This window comes from Pleurodeles waltl, chromosome 10, assembly GCF_031143425.1.
Source record: "Pleurodeles waltl isolate 20211129_DDA chromosome 10, aPleWal1.hap1.20221129, whole genome shotgun sequence".
Lineage (NCBI taxonomy): Eukaryota > Metazoa > Chordata > Amphibia > Caudata > Salamandridae > Pleurodeles > Pleurodeles waltl.
Genome location: NC_090449.1, coordinates 67,220,042 through 67,241,462, shown reverse-complemented (window position 1 = coordinate 67,241,462; position 21,421 = coordinate 67,220,042). Strand labels below are relative to the sequence as shown.

General features: G+C 46.5%; 1 protein-coding gene across 4 annotated transcripts in view; it reads left to right on the top strand.

Moving 5' to 3' along the window:
- The window catches only part of TNRC6A (trinucleotide repeat containing adaptor 6A), a 376,657-nt gene that overhangs the window by 163,522 nt on the left and 191,714 nt on the right, over positions 1-21,421 (top strand). For 3 of the 4 annotated variants that reach the window (XM_069209691.1, XM_069209690.1, XM_069209689.1), the window contains 3 exons: positions 3,675-3,821; positions 6,737-6,865; positions 6,947-7,024. In XM_069209691.1, coding sequence (XP_069065792.1) covers positions 3,675-3,821; positions 6,737-6,865; positions 6,947-7,024 — 354 coding nt within the window. The remainder of the gene's footprint in view (positions 1-3,674; positions 3,822-6,736; positions 6,866-6,946; positions 7,025-21,421) is intronic. The other variant, XM_069209693.1, reaches the window with a different exon arrangement.

The following is a 21,421-nucleotide window of genomic DNA, read 5'->3' as shown; positions in this document are numbered from 1 at the left end:
TAATAACACACAAATACATTCTTGTCAAAACAGACAACATGACAACAATGTATTATTTAAACAAACAAGGAGGAACACACTCAACACAATTGTGCCTCCTAACACAAAAAATATGGCAGTGGGCGATTCACAACAACATTCGCCTAATAGCACAATTTATTCCAGGGATCCAAAACCAACTAGCAGACAACCTTTCGCGAGACCACCAACAAGTCCACGAATGGGAAATTCACCCCCAAATTCTGAACAAATACTTTCAAATTTGGGGAACACCCCAGATAGATTTGTTTGCAACAAAAGAAAACGCAAAATGCCAAAACTTTGCATCCAGGTACCCACACCGCGAATCACAAGGCAATGCTCTATGGATGAGTTGGTCAGGGATATTTGCATACGCTTTTCCCCCTCTCCCTCTTCTTCCATATCTAGTAAACAAGTTGAGTCAAAACCAACTCAAACTCATACTAATAGCACCCACATGGGCAAGACAACCTTGGTACACAACTCTACTAGACTTTTCACTAGTACCGCATGTCAAACTACCCAACAGACCAGATCTGTTAACACAACACAAACAACAGATCAGGCATCCAAACCCAGCATCATTGAATCTAGTAATTTGGCTCCTGAAATCCTAGAATTCGGACACTTAGACCTCACACAAGAATGTATGGAGGTCATAAAACAAGCTAGAAAAGCTTCCACTAGACACTGCTATGCATCTAAGTGGAAAAGATTTGTTTGCTACTGCCATACCAATCAAATCCAACCATTGCATGCCTCTACAAAGGACATAGTGGGATACTTACTACATTTGCAAAAAGCAAACCTCGCTTTTTCATCTATAAAAATACACCTCGCAGCAATATCTGCTTACCTACAAACTACTCATTCATCGTCTCTATTTAGAATACCAGTTATTAAAGCATTCATGGAAGGACTAAAAAGAATTATACCACCAAGAACACCACCAGTTCCTTCATGGAACCTTAACATCGTCTTAACAAGACTCATGGGTCCACCTTTCGAACCCATGCATTCCTGTGTAATGCAATATCTAACGTGGAAAGTCGCATTTCTCATTGCAATCACATCCCTCAGAAGAGTAAGTGAAATACAGGCATTTACCATACAAGAACCATTTATTCAAATACACAAAAATAAAATAGTTCTAAGAACAAATCCAAAATTTCTACCAAAAGTCATCTCACCATTCCATTTAAATCAAACAGTAGAATTACCAGTGTTCTTCCCACAGCCAGATTCCGTGGCTGAAAGGGCACTACATACATTAGACATCAAAAGAGCAATAATGTACTACATTGACAGAACAAAGCTAATCAGGAAAACAAAACAACTGTTCATAGCTTTTCAAAAACCACACATAGGAAATCCAATCTCTAAACAAGGCATTGCTAGATGGATAGTCAGATGTATTCAAACATGCTATCTTAAAGCCAAGAGAGAATTGCCTATTACACCAAAGGCACACTCAACCAGAAAGAAAGGTGCTACAATGGCCTTTCTAGGAAACATTCCTATGAGCGAAATATGTAAGGCTGCAACCTGGTCTACGCCTCATACATTTACTAAACACTACTGTGTAGACGTACTAAATGCACAACAAGCTACAGTGGGCCAAGCTGTACTAAGAACATTATTCCAAACTACTTCAACTCCTACAGGCTAAACCACCGCTTTTAGGGGAGGTAACTGCTTTATAGTCTATGCTAAACATGTGTATCTGCAGCAACATATGCCATCGAACTGAAAATGTCACTTACCCAGTGTACATCTGTTCGTGGCATTAGTCGCTGCAGATTCACATGTGCCCTCCCGTCTCCCCGGGAAGCCTGTAGCCGTTTAGAAGTAAATCTTAAATCTTAAACATTTGTACATTTGTAAATAATTATTATAAACCTTTTATGTACATACGTATTCACTCCATTGCATGGGCACTATTTATAGCAAACAACTCCATCCTCACCCTCTGCGGGGAAAACAATCTAAGATGGAGTCGACGCCCATGCGCAATGGAGCCGAAGAAGGAGGAGTCCTTCGGTCCCGTGACCAAAAAAGACTTCTTCGAAGAAAAACAACTTGTAATACTCCGAGCCCAACACCAGGCAGCGGACTGTGCTAAACATGTGAATCTGCAGCGACTAATGCCACGAACAGATGTACACTGGGTAAGTGACATTTTCATTACATAGCGCTTACTGCCACAAGTGGGTGTTGAAGGGGAAGGTATGTAAAAATAAAAAATGCATTACACAGTCGGGTATTGCTAAAACCTATACTTTGGAAGCACCATTTTATTGTAAAAAGTTTAATGCATTTTGTAGCAGTATATTTAATACTGCATGTAATGCAAGTTTAAAACAATGACTTGCATATTCACAGTGCTTTCTGTCACAGGTTGTGACCTCGTAGCACTAAAAATACACAAGTTCCTGTTTTCCACTGCACCACCCAAGATTTAGTTGTGTATCGCTCTGGTTACACACAGACCACTGCAGTGCATTAACTAATAGTGCAAGTAGATAGAAAAGATACCCTGTAACAATCTGTAGCATGTAGTGCTCTAAGTTTACATGCACCCTCCTGCCTCCCCTGAACTGATCTAAATTGTTTATCTTAAAATGGCCACAATTCACCACACATACTCCTCTTTCTGTGCTGCATTCAACTTTCATTATTCACCCCCTGAGGAAAGTCTGCTGTATTGTGGGCTTAGGTCTACTACGAATATAAGCAACTTTCAAATGTCCATGCACAACGCTATATGGCAGTTCATATTAACACACTGCCCCTGCTAAAACCGAAGTTCAACTAAGCGCTTTAGGAAAGTTGATTTTTCACATTCATCTAGCTCAGACTTGCGGTTCATCGGTTTGCACAGCTACTGCCTTTCAGTGTTTTTGGTGTGAGCGGACATATGTTTTTAAATGATTTAATCTAGGGATGCCTTTCCATTAAAGTATAATGATACTAGGACTTGCCAGGTTTGGTGCTACTCTGAATAATGCAGGGCTCAGGGACTCCTTTTGTATTGCACATCCTAATCCCTTGGTATGCTTATCCTTGTTTATTTGGTTGACTATTTGTCTATGGTGGCTTCCCCGGTACTTATGTAACTGTAGCCAAATGTTGAAAAGGGATTTTCTCTCAGTAGGTCTCAGTCTTCTTAAGCACATGTTTTTGCTAATGGTACATGTAAGCATTACCTCGGGGTTGGTTTACTTACCATAATTCTGTTTTCTTCATAGGAGAAGCTGACTTGCTCTTGATCCTATATCTTAATAATTTTGTGTTCAGTTATCATGCAGGTTATGCGTTACTGTGCTGATAGGCACTTTTGTGAGAAGCATAAGAGAGTATGTTGGTGGTCTTTAACTCTGGGAGGGAGGCTTGTAACAAAGTGCCTACACGATTGAGCCATGGCCTTCTATTTGTGATAACTTAGCATCTAAATGGTCCACTATACTTCTCATTGCCTTACAGTTTGATCTTTAGTGCTCACTGTACACATTATACTAACTCACGTCTTTTCTGTTTCCCTGCTTGCCCACCCTTCCACCTCTTGCATTGTTTTCTGTTTCGTCTGTGGCTCCACCCTCTCTTCCTTTCTCTGCGCTTGTTGGCTGGTGTTCCATGTCTTTTTGTCCATTCAGGAGGGCCTTGTAGCAGAAGAGTCCCAAAACGTCCTGTTTATGTCCACCCAAAACGCGAAGCTTCCCCCGTCCAATAATGCACTACCTAACCAGCCCCTTGGCTCCATGACCGGGCTGGGCCTGCCAAATCTGAATGCTGTCCGCCAGGTGAGTCTGAGATACTGTTACGTCACTTGAGCTACTTGAAATGACTGTTGAGACAACACCTGAATTTGTTCTTTGTGGCACCCTAAGGAGTGTCTCCTATCACTTATTGCAAGGCTTTTGGGCGCTCAGAATCTGTCTCACTAGAAAATTTAATTTGTTGTTAAAGAAAATGTTGTGACTTTTGGTTTTTCTGAAAAGGAAAAAAAAATGTGCGCTTGTTAGCACATTGGTTGTAATGCGTTTGCCCAACTCTGCTTGATGTATCTGGGTTCATGAGGTGGTTGGCTTATCTGGCATTGATGAATTGCTCAGCTCTGCTGTTCTGGCCAGACTAGTACTAGTAATCCAACCAACATGTGGCTGGTTGTACTTGTGTGAGAATTAACTTTGTCTGCATTATTGCTGGACTGTTTGTTCATGGTTTAGAGCATGTAAGAAGCCTGTTTGACAGTGCTTCTTGTGAATTAACATCCTGCTGTACTTGATGAGCAGGATGGTGGAATTGACAGGTTGTCATGGTGAGTTGGTGGAATTTTCCAACTTCCTTGAATGGGTAGGTGTTAGTTGTACTATGGAACAGAAGGGCTTTTAAAAAAAAAATTCAGGTGTGTTTTTGTCAGACTGCTTGCTTTGATTGGAGTGAGTGAAGAAGAGAATTGTGAAGAAAAGTGTGGTGTATCAGATTGGCTGGGAGTGAGGCTGAGGTTGGCAGTCAGCAAATGGTATTTTTAGATTTTCTTTTGGAAAGTGTTGGAGGCAGGTTAAAGTTAGCGGCATGTACGGTTATATATTGCATGTTTTGTACACTCCTGGCATCTAGTTTTGAAACAGATGTTGCAAGTTATGTTCTCGACTTTGCGTTGACTTACGATCCCCTTCTGAAACCCGCAATCCACAAGGCAATGGATACCATCTTAGATTTTATTTATTTTTTGGTCATCGAATTCCTTTGTACATTTTGGATCTCCAGCACAGCAATGCTGTAAAAGCATATTTTCTAAATGTCGGCACCACGATTGCTTCCACTAGACATGAGAACACAGCACGACTGCTAGCCGCTGTGGAATAAGACCAGGTCGGAAGGCATCAGGACCAGGTCATGTGAGCATTTCTTCTTTACAGAGAACATGCAATTCCAGTTCTTGAAGTAAATTTAGGAACTTCCCTTGCTCATACCAACATGGTCTGCAGCCACGAGTAATCAAACTGGTGGCCTATCAGGATTTCAGAAACAAAAAGACCAACTTCTTTAGAGAAGAACAGTGTTGAGTGTACTACAGAATGTAGTGCCAGTGCTCTTCTGAGGCTGTGGCTGGAGCTGAAGACATGCGTAGAAAAGGAAGGGCCCTTCTGTATCCTCGGTGGCCAAGTGGAGCGGAGTTCACAATACCTTTTCTGGGACAAAAATGTCTATTTCCAGGCCGGTCTGAGAATCCCAGTCCTAGGACACAAGAACGCAACTATGATTCCACATCCACACCTTCTGAGGATCTTTACTGCGTGGTTCACCCTCAAGCAGAGCCTCTGCTCCAGGGAACAAAATGTCCCCAAGAGAGCCATGCTTTCAGCTCTAAGCCTCCACAGAAAAGGCCTCAACATTCTGTATAGCTCATTTGTTCTGAATAGCCTCATAATCTATATCAGCAAAAGGGAAGCTTCAACACCACCCCAGGGCGTCTAGGTGATGAGGCCCCGTCTTGGCACTCAGATACTGACTCTTGTACCTCAGAGCTAGGGTTCATTCAGAAATCTGCTTGCAAACTAACCTAGATGCAGAGTGAGTTCCCATCATTAGAACAGCGGCCTGATGTAAAGCTAAGAAAGATTTATATTGACATAGCACATATTAGCACATCCCCCACAACCTCCATTACCTGGTCAGCCCCACTGAAAGAAAAGGCAATGTGCAGAGAGGCCATATTGGAAGAGCTTAAAACTGCACCTGTCCTAAAGAAAAACTGACCCAGAGAGAGTATCCCACTACTACAGTCACTAGCTCACGCAGATTCGGCCACCAACCCTACATGGGATCGTCTAGACCCTTTTGAGGAGCCCATCCCAAAGAGTGATGGAGATGACCCCTGGCATTACTACGGTTTAGAAGACCTCCCAGGAAGATCCTTGTTTACCTACCTCCTGAGAACGCCATTACCACTGGATGATGCCACTTAATAACATTTATTTGTCCTGTGGATTATTAACCACCTTAATGTTAAAATCCATGTGATGGAATAAAACGTCCTGCTAGAGATGCTGTCAAAGACAGAGCACTTAGTGCAGTTCTTGTTAATGCCTTAGAATATGATCAAGAGTTTGGCAGAGAACCAATGACCAGGTAAAATCCTAGGTCATCACTTCAAAGGCTGGAAGAAAAATTATAAATCTGTGCCAGAGGATCACCTATGCGTGAGGGAACTTGTTGTCCAATTCCATGGTAGCCCGTGTAGCCGGGAAACATTTTTTTGCAGGACGCGTAAGGGTCCTAATAACTTAAGTAGGTGGATTGATGATGCTGGCAATAGTGGATGGAATCTTTTGAAATAGGAAAAGGCTGGGCCCATTCAGTTGATATGAATTGTATTGTTTATATAAACACTACACAAGTTATTTAAGTGAAGTGCTCATGTGATCATACAGTGAATAGAAAGTTGTTTTTTTTCTGTAGTGCTCTGTGGTCATTTATTATCATGTATATTGCATAAAGCACCCTGGTACTGCCTAGGTATTACCTTGTTTTAGAGGTTGTAGTGGCTGTTCCAGTCTTGGCCAAGAACCTGTTATTTATCTGCAGGTCATATGATTCCTTTGTTAGGGGGTGACAATTTTCATACCATTAAAATACATGATATTTCTTCACTTAAGCATTTTGTTTAAGAAAACCCTATTCTGCAATTAACTCTTTGTTTTGTTGGCAGGTTTCAGCATCTTCACTCAAGTATGCTCCAAACAATGGGGGTCTGAACCCACTATTTGGACCTCAGCAAGTAGCCATGTTGAACCACCTTTCTCAATTAAACCAGCTGTCTCAAATTTCTCAGTTGCAAGTAAGTGCTCACCACAAATACATCTTGGTTATACTGACAGGGTTAAGATGTATGTCCTGATTGTTGCTCTTTGTACCGTAGCGTTTGTTGGCCCAGCAGCAGAAGGTTCAGAACCAGAGAGGTATGGCTCCTGGAGCTCGCCAGCAGCAAGACCAGCAGGTTGGTAAAAACATTTTCTGCTTAGCTAGATTTATGTGCCTGGTCTACATTGTGACAGTAAATAGTTACTTCGAATAATTTGCAATTAGCAATTGTCTTTCCTTTGCTGCTCTTTGTTGGTGTTGATGCTCAATCGAAGTCAACAAGTCAGTTGAATCTTAACGTTTCGCAGAATGACACTAAGTTGAGTCATTTCAATGTTATCTTCTCTTTCTGTAGTGCAGCATTTAGTCCAACTCATAGCAGTATATTGGCAACCTCCAGATGAATGCTAACAATGTTGTAGTCCAGTGAAATTGTGAAACGGCTTAAAACAAAAAAGCTTGCCACCTTCTCCACTTGCTAGGGCCAAGTGTTCCCTTGCATTAAAGACTGCTTCCTTTACTTGCATGAAGCCAATAACTGGGGTCTTAGTGCTGGACGGGAGAGTTCAGTCCTTCAAGTGCCACTGCAATCCAGATGGTCTACACATCCGCCTACTAAAGCTTCTGCCTATATTTGTAATAATGCAAAAATCTATGCCTCAAGCCACCATCTGATATTGCCTCTTTCTAAACAAGAGAACCCCAACCCCTTTTGATTTAACCACCAAGAGAAGTAGAAGAAATCCTGAGCAATTGCAAAATTCTGCTACTGCCTCCACTATGTTTTAAAAAAGCTCATTGACAGCCACAAAAAACTTCAAAATCGAGATTTCAGATTGATTGTTCTAAGGAACCACACAAAACCTTCCTTTAAACCACAAATTAGGCTGCCAATATATGAGAGGCTAAAGTTGACTTACGTTCACCATACACAAGACCTCCTCCAAACCACAAGCCCAGCACTATTCTGCAATAGTACACGTTGCCCAGTTCATTCCAGTCAGACATAGAATCATGTCTTTATGAATTCACGAGTAGTAACCTTTGTAGTGTTTACAGTAGAAGCTGGATGTTTTATTTTAAATTGTCAGTACTTCGTGGATATATACAACAGGTTTATGGACGTACTACTTTCATAACATACCTTAAGAATACATGGGTAGGCAATACATTGTCTACAATAAAAGTGAGATTTATAATTTGTGAAGGATGCATAGGAAGGACATAAGGAAAATATTTAGATATGACACCAGTGATCTGAAACAGAGTAAAACGGTGCAGTGGGATATGGCTGCCTCAGTTCATTCAGTAGTAAGAAGCATTTTCTGAGAGCCTTTTTCTTGCTCTTTCAAATCCATGTGCCTTTAATTTTATAAAACGAACTACACTATTGTGTTTTTTTTTTTTATTATTTATTTTGCAGACATTGTATTTTCATTTGTTTATGGTGTAGCAAGCTGGCTCTTTACATAGTATACCAAAGTGAGGTATACTGTGTAGAGTCCAGGTATTCCCTTATGAGTGGACAGGGGCTTGCTCTAGTAATCCCAAGGTGCTCTTATAGGTGGCAGTGTGGTCAAGCATCCTTAGGCTTATCAGAGAGGAGTGTTAGACACCTGCTATAGGCACACAGCCAGTAAATGATGCACACAACTCAATAAAGAGATCCACACCAGTTCATAAAAATGGGGGGTTGCTGCAGTCCAGCTGAACCAATGAGAAAGCTCAGATCTCGCATTACTTGGGGATGTGGTACACTGTTGGTGGTCTTCTCTTGGGGTCAGGGTGGCCAGGTGCAGAGGTGTCCTTAGACGTCGGGTCTTTGTCTCTGGGTCACTTGTTGTAGAGCCGGGCCTGCACAGAGAGGCTGCAGGCGTCATCGGGAGGTCCACAGCTGGTGATCCCAAAGTGGGCGTTGTCTCTGGAGGGTCTGTGGACAACGCTGGCACCATTGGCTGACTTCTGCTTGGGCTAGGGAGCACAGGTGCAGTGGTGCTTTCTGGTGTCGGGTTTTGGCAGTCTCGAGTCCTCGCAGTTGTTCTTGCGGTGCCTGCAATATGCAGGGGAGCAGCTCCGCTACTCCACGGAGTTCCTGGGTCTTGGATGAAGGCTGGCAGACCTCCATGGCTTTTGGATGCACAAGCGGCTGCGGGACGAGGTGACTTACGCGCAATTGTTGACTACAACAGGCAGCCTGGAAGGGTTGGTGTTAGGTCAGTTGCTAGTCTTCTGTTCATGCTTTTGCGTCTCTTCTTTGTCCTTCTTTCAGGTAAGCAGGATCAGATATTCTGGTGCCAAGGTCTCCCCTAAATACTGGATTTAGGGATGTTAAGGAAGTGTAGGGTAGTAGCCAATGAGCTACTTACCCCTAGGGGTCACTACGTTCCCTATGTTGGGGGAGGGTTGAGAACGGAAGGGGGGGTGGATGATGGGACGAAAGGGGCAGCAGCCAGAACCCAGCTTTCTACGGTGTCCACATCAGGTAGCTCACCTTAGGGGTGGAAGTAACCTCAAGGTGGACAGGTCTCTGACTACTAATTTTCCCACCTGTTCAGGCGCCAAATGGGCCCTGGTCAGACTGATCGGCATCCCCTCACCTCTGGTATGCAAATTTGGCTTCCCCCTCAAAGGCAGTGGGCTCTTTGAAGCTCCCTGTCTTGGAATGCTAATTTACAAGTCATCCTGTTGGGAGGGGTATGTAACTCCCCTCTCAGGGGAGGCTTTGTTACTGACTGCCAGAGAGCATTGGATCCCACCCCTGGGGTGGGGGGGGATGTCAAACTGGTCTGGTGACATGTTTGAAACAAGTCGGTCAGCACACTAGTAGTTGGTAGGTTTTTCATGGAGCACCTCTAAGGTGCAGGTATTAATTTAATTCATTACTTAAATCAGTGTGGGTTTGTTAATATGAGATGCATGATACCAAACATCCCCAGTTTCAGTGAAGCCGCCATGTAGCTGGAGAACTCGTATTGACCAGTGACCAGCACATGTACTTAAAATGGCTTCCCTGATCACTTAATATGTCTAAGAATCGACAAAGACATAGCAGGGGCAGATCTGCTCTTGCAACTATGTCCACACATATAATATAATTAACCGTGCCTTAGGGCTGTTATGTCTGATGTTGGGTACTTCTATATATTGCATGCAGTTAGGAGGCATGGCATACAGACTGTCTTGTGTTTTCACTTTTAACTGCATTAAGACATGCAGCCTGCAATGGCAGTCTTCAATGGCTAGGAGAAGGGTCCCTGAGGGTGGCAAAATACATACTGCTGCCCTTACTGACCACCTTTTGGTATCAGTCCGTAGGTAACTAGGATACTATTTATTAGGGACTTACTGCGGTGCCACGGGTATTGCCAATTAGTGGGACAATTGTACAGTTTAGTGAAAGAGATCTGGCTCTGGGAACCTGCTTACCAAATGCTAAGGATATTCTTGCCCTCGGGGATGACCATCTTCATATTCATGAAGACGCGTTGAAAAGCCTAGGCCTGCGACCAAGTCCAAACATAACAGATCGATCGTTACCTGGGATATCTGTGTTAAATGAAGTTATAGTAAAGGCCTATGCCAACCACCAGAAAGTGTTTACATTCCAGCGGCAGCTCACTTTTTCAGCCAAGTCATCAGCTTGTGGTCAGAACCGTGAATGCGGCGGCTTCTAGGTATAATGTGCTTGTTCACTTCCATTGTACTACACGCTGGCACCGCATGCATCCTTCAAGAGTGCCTTGCTGGACAATGGGCACAAGAAGGTCACTTGAAAGATCTAGTGTTGGTCAAGGCCTGTAATAACTGCTCACTGCTTTGGTGAAACAGCAGCAACTTGTTGTAGGGTTTCATTTCTCAGACCCACGTTTGCTTGTTACCATTATCACAGATGCCTCCCTTACAGGCTGTGGAGTGCATCTTGATGCCATGATTTAGCAGCGGGTGTAGCCCTTCAACACAGTATCGCCACATCAGTTACCTAGAACTACTGGTCTTGTCCTTAGCCCTAAAAACCTTCTTTAAGGTTATTCATGGGAAGGTAGTTCTTATCAAAATAGGGAACATGATGGCAATGTATTACTTGCAGAAACAAGGTGGCATGCACGTCCTCTAGTTCCCCGCCCTACCTCAGGGGATTGGGCAATGAGCTATCCACCACAACCTTCAACTCCTTGCTGAACATTTTCCAGGATGAACAATAATTTTTCAGAACTACTCAGACTGCATTAACAGGTCTACGAATAGGGGGGCCACCTGCAACTCCTCCACAGTTACTTCAGCATTGGGGCACCTGTAGGAAGTTGGCTCTGTATGTGCTATTTCAAAGTAAGGAATAGCATGCACAGAGTCCAAGGGTTCCCCTTAGAGGTAAAATAGTGGTAAAAATAGATAATACTAATTGTAGGAAGTTGGCTCTGTATGTGCTATTTCAAAGTAAGGAATAGCATGCACAGAGTCCAAGGGTTCCCCTTAGAGGTAAAATAGTGGTAAAAATAGATAATACTAATGCTCTATTTTGTGGTAGTGTGGTCGAGCAGTAGGCTTATCCAAGGAGTAGTGTTAAGCATTTGTTGTACATACACATAGACAATAAATGAGGTACACACACTCAGAGACAAATCCAGCCAATAGGTTTTTGTATAGAAAAATATCTTTTCTTAGTTTATTTTAAGAACCACAGGTTCAAATTCTACATGTAATATCTCATTCGAAAGGTATTGCAGGTAAGTACTTTAGGAACTTCAAATCATCAAAATTGCATGTATACTTTTCAAGTTATTCACAAATAGCTGTTTTAAAAGTGGACACAGTGCAATTGTCACAGTTCCTAGGGGAGGTAAGTATTTGTTAGGTTAACCAGGTAAGTAAGACACTTACAGGGCTTAGTTCTTGGTCCAAGGTAGCTCACCGTTGGGGGTTCAGAGCAACCCCAAAGTCACCACACCAGCAGCTCAGGGCCGGTCAGGTGCAGAGTTCAAAGTGGTGCCCAAAACACATAGGCTAGAATGGAGAGAAGGGGGTGCCCCGGTTCCGGTCTGCTTGCAGGTAAGTACCCGCGTCTTCGGAGGGCAGACCAGGGGGGTTTTGTAGGGCACCGGGGGGGACACAAGCCCACACAGAAATTTCACCCTCAGCAGCGCGGGGGCGGCCGGGTGCAGTGTAGAAACAAGCGTCGGGTTTGTAATGGAAGTCAATGGGAGATCTAGGGATCTCTTCAGCGCTGCAGGCAGGCAAGGGGGGGGATTCCTCGGGGAAACCTCCACTTGGTCAAGGGAGAGGGACTCCTGGGGGTCACTCCTCCAGTGAAAGTCCGGTCCTTCAGGTCCTGGGGGCTGCGGGTGCAGGGTCTCTCCCAGGTGTCGGGACTTAGGATTCAAAGAGTCGCGGTCAGGGGAAGCCTCGGGATTCCCTCTGCAGGCGGCGCTGTGGGGGCTCAGGGGGGACAGGTTTTTGTACTCACAGTCTTAGAGTAGTCCTGGGGTCCCTCCTGAGGTGTTGGATCGCCACCAGCCGAGTCGGGGTCGCCGGGTGCAGTGTTGCAAGTCTCACGCTTCTTGCGGGGAGCTTGCAGGGTTCTTTAAAGCTGCTGGAAACAAAGTTGCAGCTTTTCTTGGAGCAGGTCCGCTGTCCTCGGGAGTTTCTTGTCTTTTCGAAGCAGGGGCAGTCCTCAGAGGATGTCGAGGTCGCTGGTCCCTTTGGAAGGCGTCGCTGGAGCAGGATCTTTGGAAGGCAGGAGACAGGCCGGTGAGTTTCTGGAGCCAAGGCAGTTGTCGTCTTCTGGTCTTCCTCTGCAGGGGTTTTTCAGCTAGGCAGTCCTTCTTCTTGTAGTTGCAGGAATCTAATTTTCTAGGGTTCAGGGTAGCCCTTAAATACTAAATTTAAGGGCGTGTTTAGGTCTGGGGGGTTAGTAGCCAATGGCTACTAGCCCTGAGGGTGGGTACACCCTCTTTGTGCCTCCTCCCAAGGGGAGGGGGTCACAATCCTAACCCTATTGGGGGAATCCTCCATCTGCAAGATGGAGGATTTCTACAAGTTAGAGTCACTTCAGCTCAGGACACCTTAGGGGCTGTCCTGACTGGCCAGTGACTCCTCCTTGTTGCTTTCTTTGTTCCCTCCAGCCTTGCCGCCAAAAGTGGGGGCCGTGGCCGGAGGGGGCGGGCAACTCCACTAAGCTGGAGTGCCCTGCTGGGCTGTGACAAAGGGGTGAGCCTTTGAGGCTCACCGCCAGGTGTTACAGCTCCTGCCTGGGGGAGGTGTTAGCATCTCCACCCAGTGCAGGCTTTGTTACTGGCCTCAGAGTGACAAAGGCACTCTCCCCATGGGGCCAGCAACATGTCTCTGGTGTGGCAGGCTGCTGGAACTAGTCAGCCTACACAGACAGTCGGTTAAGTTTCAGGGGGCACCTCTAAGGTGCCCTCTGTGGTGTATTTTAGAATAAAATGTACACTGGCATCAGTGTGCATTTATTGTGCTGAGAAGTTTGATACCAAACTTCCCAGTTTTCAGTGTAGCCATTATGGTGCTGTGGAGTTCGTGTTTGACAGACTCCCAGACCATATACTCTTATGGCTACCCTGCACTTACAATGTCTAAGGTTTTGTTTAGACACTGTAGGGGTACCATGCTCATGCACTGGTACCCTCACCTATGGTATAGTGCACCCTGCCTTAGGGCTGTAAGGCCTGCTAGAGGGGTGTCTTACCTATACTGCATAGGCAGTGAGAGGCTGGCATGGCACCCTGAGGGGAGTGCCATGTCGACTTACTCGTTTTGTCCTCACTAGCACACACAAGCTGGCAAGCAGTGTGTCTGTGCTGAGTGAGAGGTCTCCAGGGTGGCATAAGACATGCTGCAGCCCTTAGAGACCTTCCTTGGCATCAGGGCCCTTGGTACTAGAAGTACCAGTTACAAGGGACTTATCTGGATGCCAGGGTCTGCCAATTGTGGATACAAAAGTACAGGTTAGGGAAAGAACACTGGTGCTGGGGCCTGGTTAGCAGGCCTCAGCACACTTTCAATTGTAAACATAGCATCAGCAAAGGCAAAAAGTCAGGGGGCAACCATGCCAAGGAGGCATTTCCTTACACAACCCCCCCCCCAAACGAAAGAGGATGAGACTAACCTTTCCCAAGAGAGTCTTCATTTTCTAAGTGGAAGAACCTGGAAAGGCCATCTGCATTGGCATGGGCAGTCCCAGGTCTGTGTTCCACTATAAAGTCCATTCCCTGTAGGGAGATGGACCACCTCAACAGTTTAGGATTTTCACCTTTCATTTGCATCAGCCATTTGAGAGGTCTGTGGTCAGTTTGAACTAGGAAGTGAGTCCCAAAGAGGTATGGTCTCGGCTTCTTCAGGGACCAAACCACAGCAAAGGCCTCCCTCTCAATGGCACTCCAACGCTGCTCCCTGGGGAGTAACCTCCTGCTAATGAAAGCAACAGGCTGGTCAAGGCCATCATCATTTGTTTGGGACAAAACTGCCCCTATCCCATGTTCAGAGGCATCAGTCTGCACAATGAACTGCTTAGAATAATCTGGAGCTTTTAGAACTGGTGCTGAGCACATTGCTTGTTTCAGGGTGTCAAAGGCCTGTTGGCATTCCACAGTCCAGTTCACTTTCTTGGGCATTTTCTTGGAGGTGAGTTCAGTGAGTGCTGTCACAATGGATCCATATCCCTTCACAAACCTCCTGTAATACCCAGTCAAGCCAAGGAATGCCCTGACTTGAGTCTGGGTTTTTGGAGCTACCCAGTCCAGAATAGTCTGGATCTTGGGTTGGAGTGGCTGAACTTGGCCTCCACCTACAAGGTGGCCCAAGTAAACCACAGTTCCCTGCCCTATCTGGCATTTGGATGCCTTGATAGAGAGGCCTGCAGATTGCAGAGCCTTCAAAACCTTCTTCAGGTGGACCAGGTGATCCTGCCAGGTGGAGCTAAAGACAGCAATATCATCAAGATAAGCTGTGCTAAAGGACTCCAAGCCAGCAAGGACTTGATTCACCAACCTTTGGAAGGTGGCAGGGGCATTCTTTAAACCAAAGGGCATAACAGTAAACTGATAATGCCCATCAGGTGTGGAGAATGCTGTTTTCTCTTTTGCTCCAGGTGCCATTTTTATTTGCCAGTACCCTGCTGTCAAGTCAAAGGTACTTAAGAATTTGGCAGCACCTAATTTGTCTATGAGCTCATCAGCTCTTGGAATTGGATGAGCATCTGTCTTGGTGACAGAATTGAGCCCTCTGTAGTCCACACAAAACCTCATCTCTTTCTTTCCATCTTTGGTGTGAGGTTTGGGGACTAAGACCACTGGGCTAGCCCAGGGGCTGTCAGAGCGCTCAATTACTCCCAATTCCAGCATCTTGTGGACTTCCACCTTGATGCTTTCCTTAACATGGTCAGATTGTCTAAAGATTTTGTTCTTGACAGGCATGCTGTCTCCTGTGTCCAGGACAGGTGTGTCTGACCAGGGGTTAAGGAGAAGAGTTCAGGAAACTGTTGTAGGACTCTCCTACAATCAGCTTGCTGTTGGCCAGAGAGGGTGTCTGAGTAGATCACTCCATCTACTGTGCCATCTTTTGGATCTGATGACAGAAGATCAGGGAGAGGTTCACTCTCTGCCTCCTGATCCTCATCTGTTACCATCAACAGATTCACATCAGCCCTGTCATGGAAGAGTTTAAGGCGGTTCACATGGATCACCCTCTTGGGGCTCCTGCTTGTGCCCAGGTCCACCAAGTAGGTGACCTGACTCTTCCTTTCTAGCACTGGGTAAGGGCCACTCCATTTGTCCTGGAGTGCCCTGGGAGCCACAGGCTCCAGAACCCAGACCTTCTGCCCTGGTTGGAACTCAACCAGTGCAGCCTTTTGGTCATACCAAAACTTCTGGAGCTGTTGGCTGGCCTCAAGGTTTTTGGTTGCCTTTTCCATGTACTCTGCCATTCTAGAGCGAAGGCCAAGTACATAGTCCACTATGTCCTGTTTAGGCTCATGGAGAGGTCTCTCCCAGCCTTCTTTAACAAGGGCAAGTGGTCCCCTTACAGGATGACCAAACAGAAGTTCAAAGGGTGAGAATCCTACTCCCTTCTGTGGCACCTCTCTGTAAGCGAAAAGCAGACATGGCAAGAGGACATCCCATCTCCTTTTGAGTTTTTCTGGGAGCCCCATGATCATGCCCTTTAATGTCTTGTTGAATCTCTCAACTAAGCCATTAGTTTGTGGATGGTAAGGTGTAGTGAATTTGTAAGTCACTCCACACTCATTCCACATGTGTTTTAGGTATGCTGACATGAAGTTGGTACCTCTGTCAGACACCACCTCCTTAGGGAAACCCACTCTGGTAAAGATACCAATGAGGGCCTTGGCTACTGCAGGGGCAGTAGTCGACCTAAGGGGAATAGCTTCAGGATACCTGGTAGCATGATCCACTACTACCAGGATATACATATTTCCTGAGGCTGTGGGAGGTTCTAGTGGACCAACTATGTCCACACCCACTCTTTCAAAGGGGACCCCCACCACTGGAAGTGGAATGAGGGGGGCCTTTGGGTGCCCACCTGTCTTACCACTGGCTTGACAGGTGGGGCAGGAGAGGCAAAACTCCTTAACCATGTTGGACATATTGGGCCAGTAGAAGTGGTTGACTAACCTCTCCCACGTCTTGGTTTGTCCCAAATGTCCAGCAAGGGGAATGTCATGGGCCAATGTTAGGATGAACTCTCTGAACAGCTGAGGCACTACCACTCTCCTAGTGGCACCAGGTTTGGGGTCCCTGGCCTCAGTGTACAGGAGCCCATCTTCCCAATAGACCCTATGCGTTCCATTTTTCTTGCCTTTGGACTCTTCAGCAGCTTGCTGCCTAAGGCCTTCAAGAGAGGGACAGGTTTCTTGTCCCTTACACAGCTCCTCCCTTGAGGGTCCCCCTGGGCCTAAGAGCTCAACCTGATAAGGTTCAAGCTCCAAAGGCTCAGTTCCCTCAGAGGGCAGAACTTCTTCCTGAGAAGAGAGGTTCCCTTTCTTTTGCTGTGTTGCAGTTGGTTTCCCAACTGACTTTCCTGTTCTCTTGGTAGGCTGGGCCATTCTTCCAGACTCCAGCTCTACTTTTTCACCCTGTGCCTTGCATTGTGCTCTTGTTTTCACACACACCAGTTCAGGGATACCCAGCATTGCTGCATGGGTTTTTAGTTCTACCTCAGCCCATGCTGAGGACTCCAGGTCATTTCCAAGCAGACAGTCCACTGGGATATTTGAGGAGACCACCACCTGTTTCAGGCCATTGACCCCTCCCCATTCTAAAGTAACCATTGCCATGGGATGTACTTTTCTCTGATTGTCAGCGTTGGTGACTGTGTAAGTTTTTCCAGTCAGGTATTGGCCAGGGGAAACCAGTTTCTCTGTCACCATGGTGACACTGGCACCTGTATCCCTCAGGCCCTCTATTCTAGTCCCATTAATTAAGAGTTTGTAAAGAAATGGCTCCCTGTTGCAGTTACCCCCCACTTTTTGGCTGATACTGATGCTGACTTGACTGAGAAGTGTGCTGGGACCCTGCTAACCAGGCCCCCGCACCAGTGTTCCTTCACCTAAAATGTACCATTGTATCCACAATTGGCAGACCCTGGCATCCAGATAAGTCCCTTGTAACTGGTACTTCTAGTACCAAGGGCCCTGATGCCAAGGAAGGTCTCTAAGGGCTGCAGCATGTCTTATGCCACCCTGGAGACCTCTCACTCAGCACAGACACACTGCTTGCCAGCTTGTGTGTGCTAGTGAAGACAAAACGAGTAAGTCGACATGGCACTCCCCTCAGGGTGCCATGCCAGCCTCTCACTGCCTATGCAGTATAGGTAAGACACCCCTCTAGCAGGCCTTACAGCCCTAAGGCAGGGTGCACTATACCATAGGTGAGGGTACCAGTGCATGAGCATGGTACCCCTACAGTGCCTAAACAAAACCTTAGACATTGTAAGTGCAGGGTAGCCATAAGAGTATATGGTCTGGGAGTCTGTCAAACACGAACTCAACAACACCATAATGGCTACACTGAAAACTGGGAAGTTTGGTATCAAACTTCTCAGCACAATAAATGCACACTGATGCCAGTGTACATTTTATTGTAAAATACACCCCAGAGGGCACCTTAGAGGTGCCCCCTGAAACTTAACCGACTATCTGTGTAGGCTGACTAGTTTTAGCAGCCTGCCACAAACCGAGACATGTTGCTGGCCCCATGGGGAGAGTGCCTTTGTCACTCTGAGGCCAGTAACAAAGCCTGCACTGGGTGGAGATGCTAACACCTCCCCCAGGCAGGAATTGTCACACCTGGCGGTGAGCCTCAAAGGCTCACCTCCTTTGTGCCAACCCAGCAGGACACTCCAGCTAGTGGAATTGCCCGCCCCCTCCGGCCAGGCCCCACTTTTGGCGGCAAGGCCGGAGAAAATAATGAGAAAAACAAGGAGGAGTCACTGGCCAGTCAGGACAGCCCCTAAGGTGTCCTGAGCTGAGGTGACTCTGACTTTTAGAAATCCTCCATCTTGCAGATGGAGGATTCCCCCAATAGGGTTAGGCTTGTGACCCCCTCCCCTTGGGAGGAGGCACAAAGAGGGTGTACCCACCCTCAGGGCTAGTAGCCATTGGCTACTAACCCCCCAGACCTAAACACGCCCTTAAATTTAGTATTTAAGGGCTACCCTGAACCCTAGAAAATTAGATTCCTGCAACTACAAGAAGAAGGACTGCCCAGCTGAAAACCCCTGCAGCGGAAGACCAGAAGACGACAACTGCCTTGGCTCCAGAAACTCACCGGCCTGTCTCCTGCCTTCCAAAGATCCTGCTCCAGCGACGCCTTCCAAAGGGACCAGCGACCTCGACCTCCTCTGAGGACTGCCCCTGCTTCGAAAAGACAAGAAACTCCCGAGGACAGCGGACCTGCTCCAAGAAAAGCTGCAACTTGGTTTCCAGCAGCTTTAAAGAACCCTGCAAGCTCCCCGCAAGAAGCGTGAGACTTGCAACACTGCACCCGGCGACCCCGACTCGGCTGGTGGCGATCCAACACCTCAGGAGGGACCCCCGGACTACTCTGATACTGTGAGTACCAAAACCTGTCCCCCCTGAGCCCCCACAGCGCCGCCTGCAGAGGGAATCCCGAGGCTTCCCCTGAACGCGACTCTTTGAACCTAAAGTCCCGACGCCTGGGAGAGACCCTGCACCCGCAGCCCCCAGGACCTGAAGGACCGGACTTTCACTGGAGAAGTGACCCCCAGGAGTCCCTCTCCCTTGCCCAAGTGGAGGTTTCCCCGAGGAATCCCCCCCTTGCCTGCCTGCAGCGCTGAGGAGATCCCGAGATCTCTCATAGACTAACCTTGCGAACCCGACGCTGGTTTCTACACTGCACCCGGCCGCCCCCGCGCCGCTGAGGGTGAAATTTCTGTGTGGGCTTGTGTCCCCCCCGGTGCCCTACAAAACCCCCCTGGTCTGCCCTCCGAAGACGCGGGTACTTACCTGCAAGCAGACCGGAACCGGGGCACCCCCTTCTCTCCATTCTAGCCTATGTGTTTTGGGCACCACTTTGACCTCTGCACCTGACCGGCCCTGAGCTGCTGGTGTGGTGACTTTGGGGTTGCTCTGAACCCCCAACGGTGGGCTACCTTGGACCAAGAACTAAGCCCTGTAAGTGTCTTACTTACCTGGTTAACCTAACAAATACTTACCTCCCCTAGGAACTGTGAAAATTGCACTGTGTCCACTTTTAAAATAGCTATTTGTGAATAACTTGAAAAGTATACATGCAATTTTGATGATTTGAAGTTCCTAAAGTACTTACCTGCAATACCTTTCGAATGAGATATTACATGTAGAATTTGAACCTGTGGTTCTTAAAATAAACTAAGAAAAGATATTTTTCTATATAAAAACCTATTGGCTGGATTTGTCTCTGAGTGTGTGTACCTCATTTATTGTCTATGTGTATGTGCAACAAATGCTTAACACTACTCCTTGGATAAGCCTACTGCTCGACCACACTACCACAAAATAGAGCATTAGTATTATCTATTTTTACCACTATTTTACCTCTAAGGGGAACCCTTGGACTCTGTGCATGCTATTCCTTACTTTGAAATAGCACATACAGAGCCAACTTCCTACAGAGTTGCTGTCTGTATTTTTGCATGTTAGGCGGCCAGACAGCTAGTGTGGCTAAATCCACCCCACCCTCAGAAACTAGAGTAGCTTCAGTGTGGACCCTGATTTGCTCTGGGCACACTGTTGATCCCACTTGGAGACTAGCCATACCAGTGTTACCTGGATGGGAGTTTGGAGTGGAACCTTTCTTGGGACAGGCCTTGTCTCCAGTTTGGTGTCCATGCTGTTTACAGCTATGACACCAGGCCTTTTTGGGATCAAAGTTTTTACCCTTGTACCCATTGTTTTGTGAAGAGGCTCTGGGCCCACCCTCCTGTGCAGGTTTTTGGGGGCCTGTAGAAGACTCTTTACTATTTTTAGTTTTGGTTGTCTCATCACCCTTCCCCTGGGGAGTCTTTGTGACCCCTTTCTTTTGGTCACCCCCTGTTGAAGTCTTGGACACCCTTGTCTTGACCCAATGGTCCGCCTTCTTTCCCAATTCTTGGGGAGAAATTGGTCCTAGGTCTACCAGATGCTGATGCAGTTTATCATTGAAACAATTACTTAACAGGTGTTCTTTCACAAATAAATTGTACAGCCCATCATAATTACTTACACCACTGCCTTGAATCCAACCATCTAGTGTTTTCACTGAGTAGTCAACAAAGTCAACCCAGGTCTGGCTCGAGGATTTTTGAGCCCCCCTGAACCTAATCCTGTACTCCTCAGTGGAGAATCCAAAGCCCTCAATCAGGGTACCCTTCATGAGGTCATAAGATTCTGCATCTTGTCCAGAGAGTGTGAGGAGTCTATCCCTACACTTTCCTGTGAACATTTCCCAAAGGAGAGCACCCCAGTGAGATCTGTTCACTTTTCTGGTTACACAAGCCCTCTCAAAAGCTGTGAACCATTTGGTGATGTCATCACCATCTTCATATTTAGTTACAATCCCTTTAGGGATTTTCAACATGTCAGGAGAATCTCTGACCCTATTTATGTTGCTGCCACCATTGATGGGTCCTAGGCCCATCTCTTGTCTTTCCCTCTCTATGGCTAGGATCTGTCTTTCCAAAGCCAATCTTTTGGCCATCCTGGCTAACTGGATGTCCTCTTCACTGGGGCTATCCTCAGTGATTTCAGAGGTGTTGGTCTCTCCTGTGAGGGAACCAGCATCTCTGACTATTATTTTTGGAGTCAGGGTTTGAGGGACCCTGTTCTCCCTAGATAGGACTGGTAGGGGGGAATTGTCCTCCAAGTCACTATCCTCTTCCTCTGAGTTGCCACCCTCAGAGGGGTTGGTCTTTTCAAACTCTGCCAAAAGCTCCTGGAGCTGTATTTTGGTAGGTTTGGGGCCAATGGTTATTTTTTTGATATTACAGAGAGACCTTAGCTCCCTCATCTTAAGATGGAGGTAAG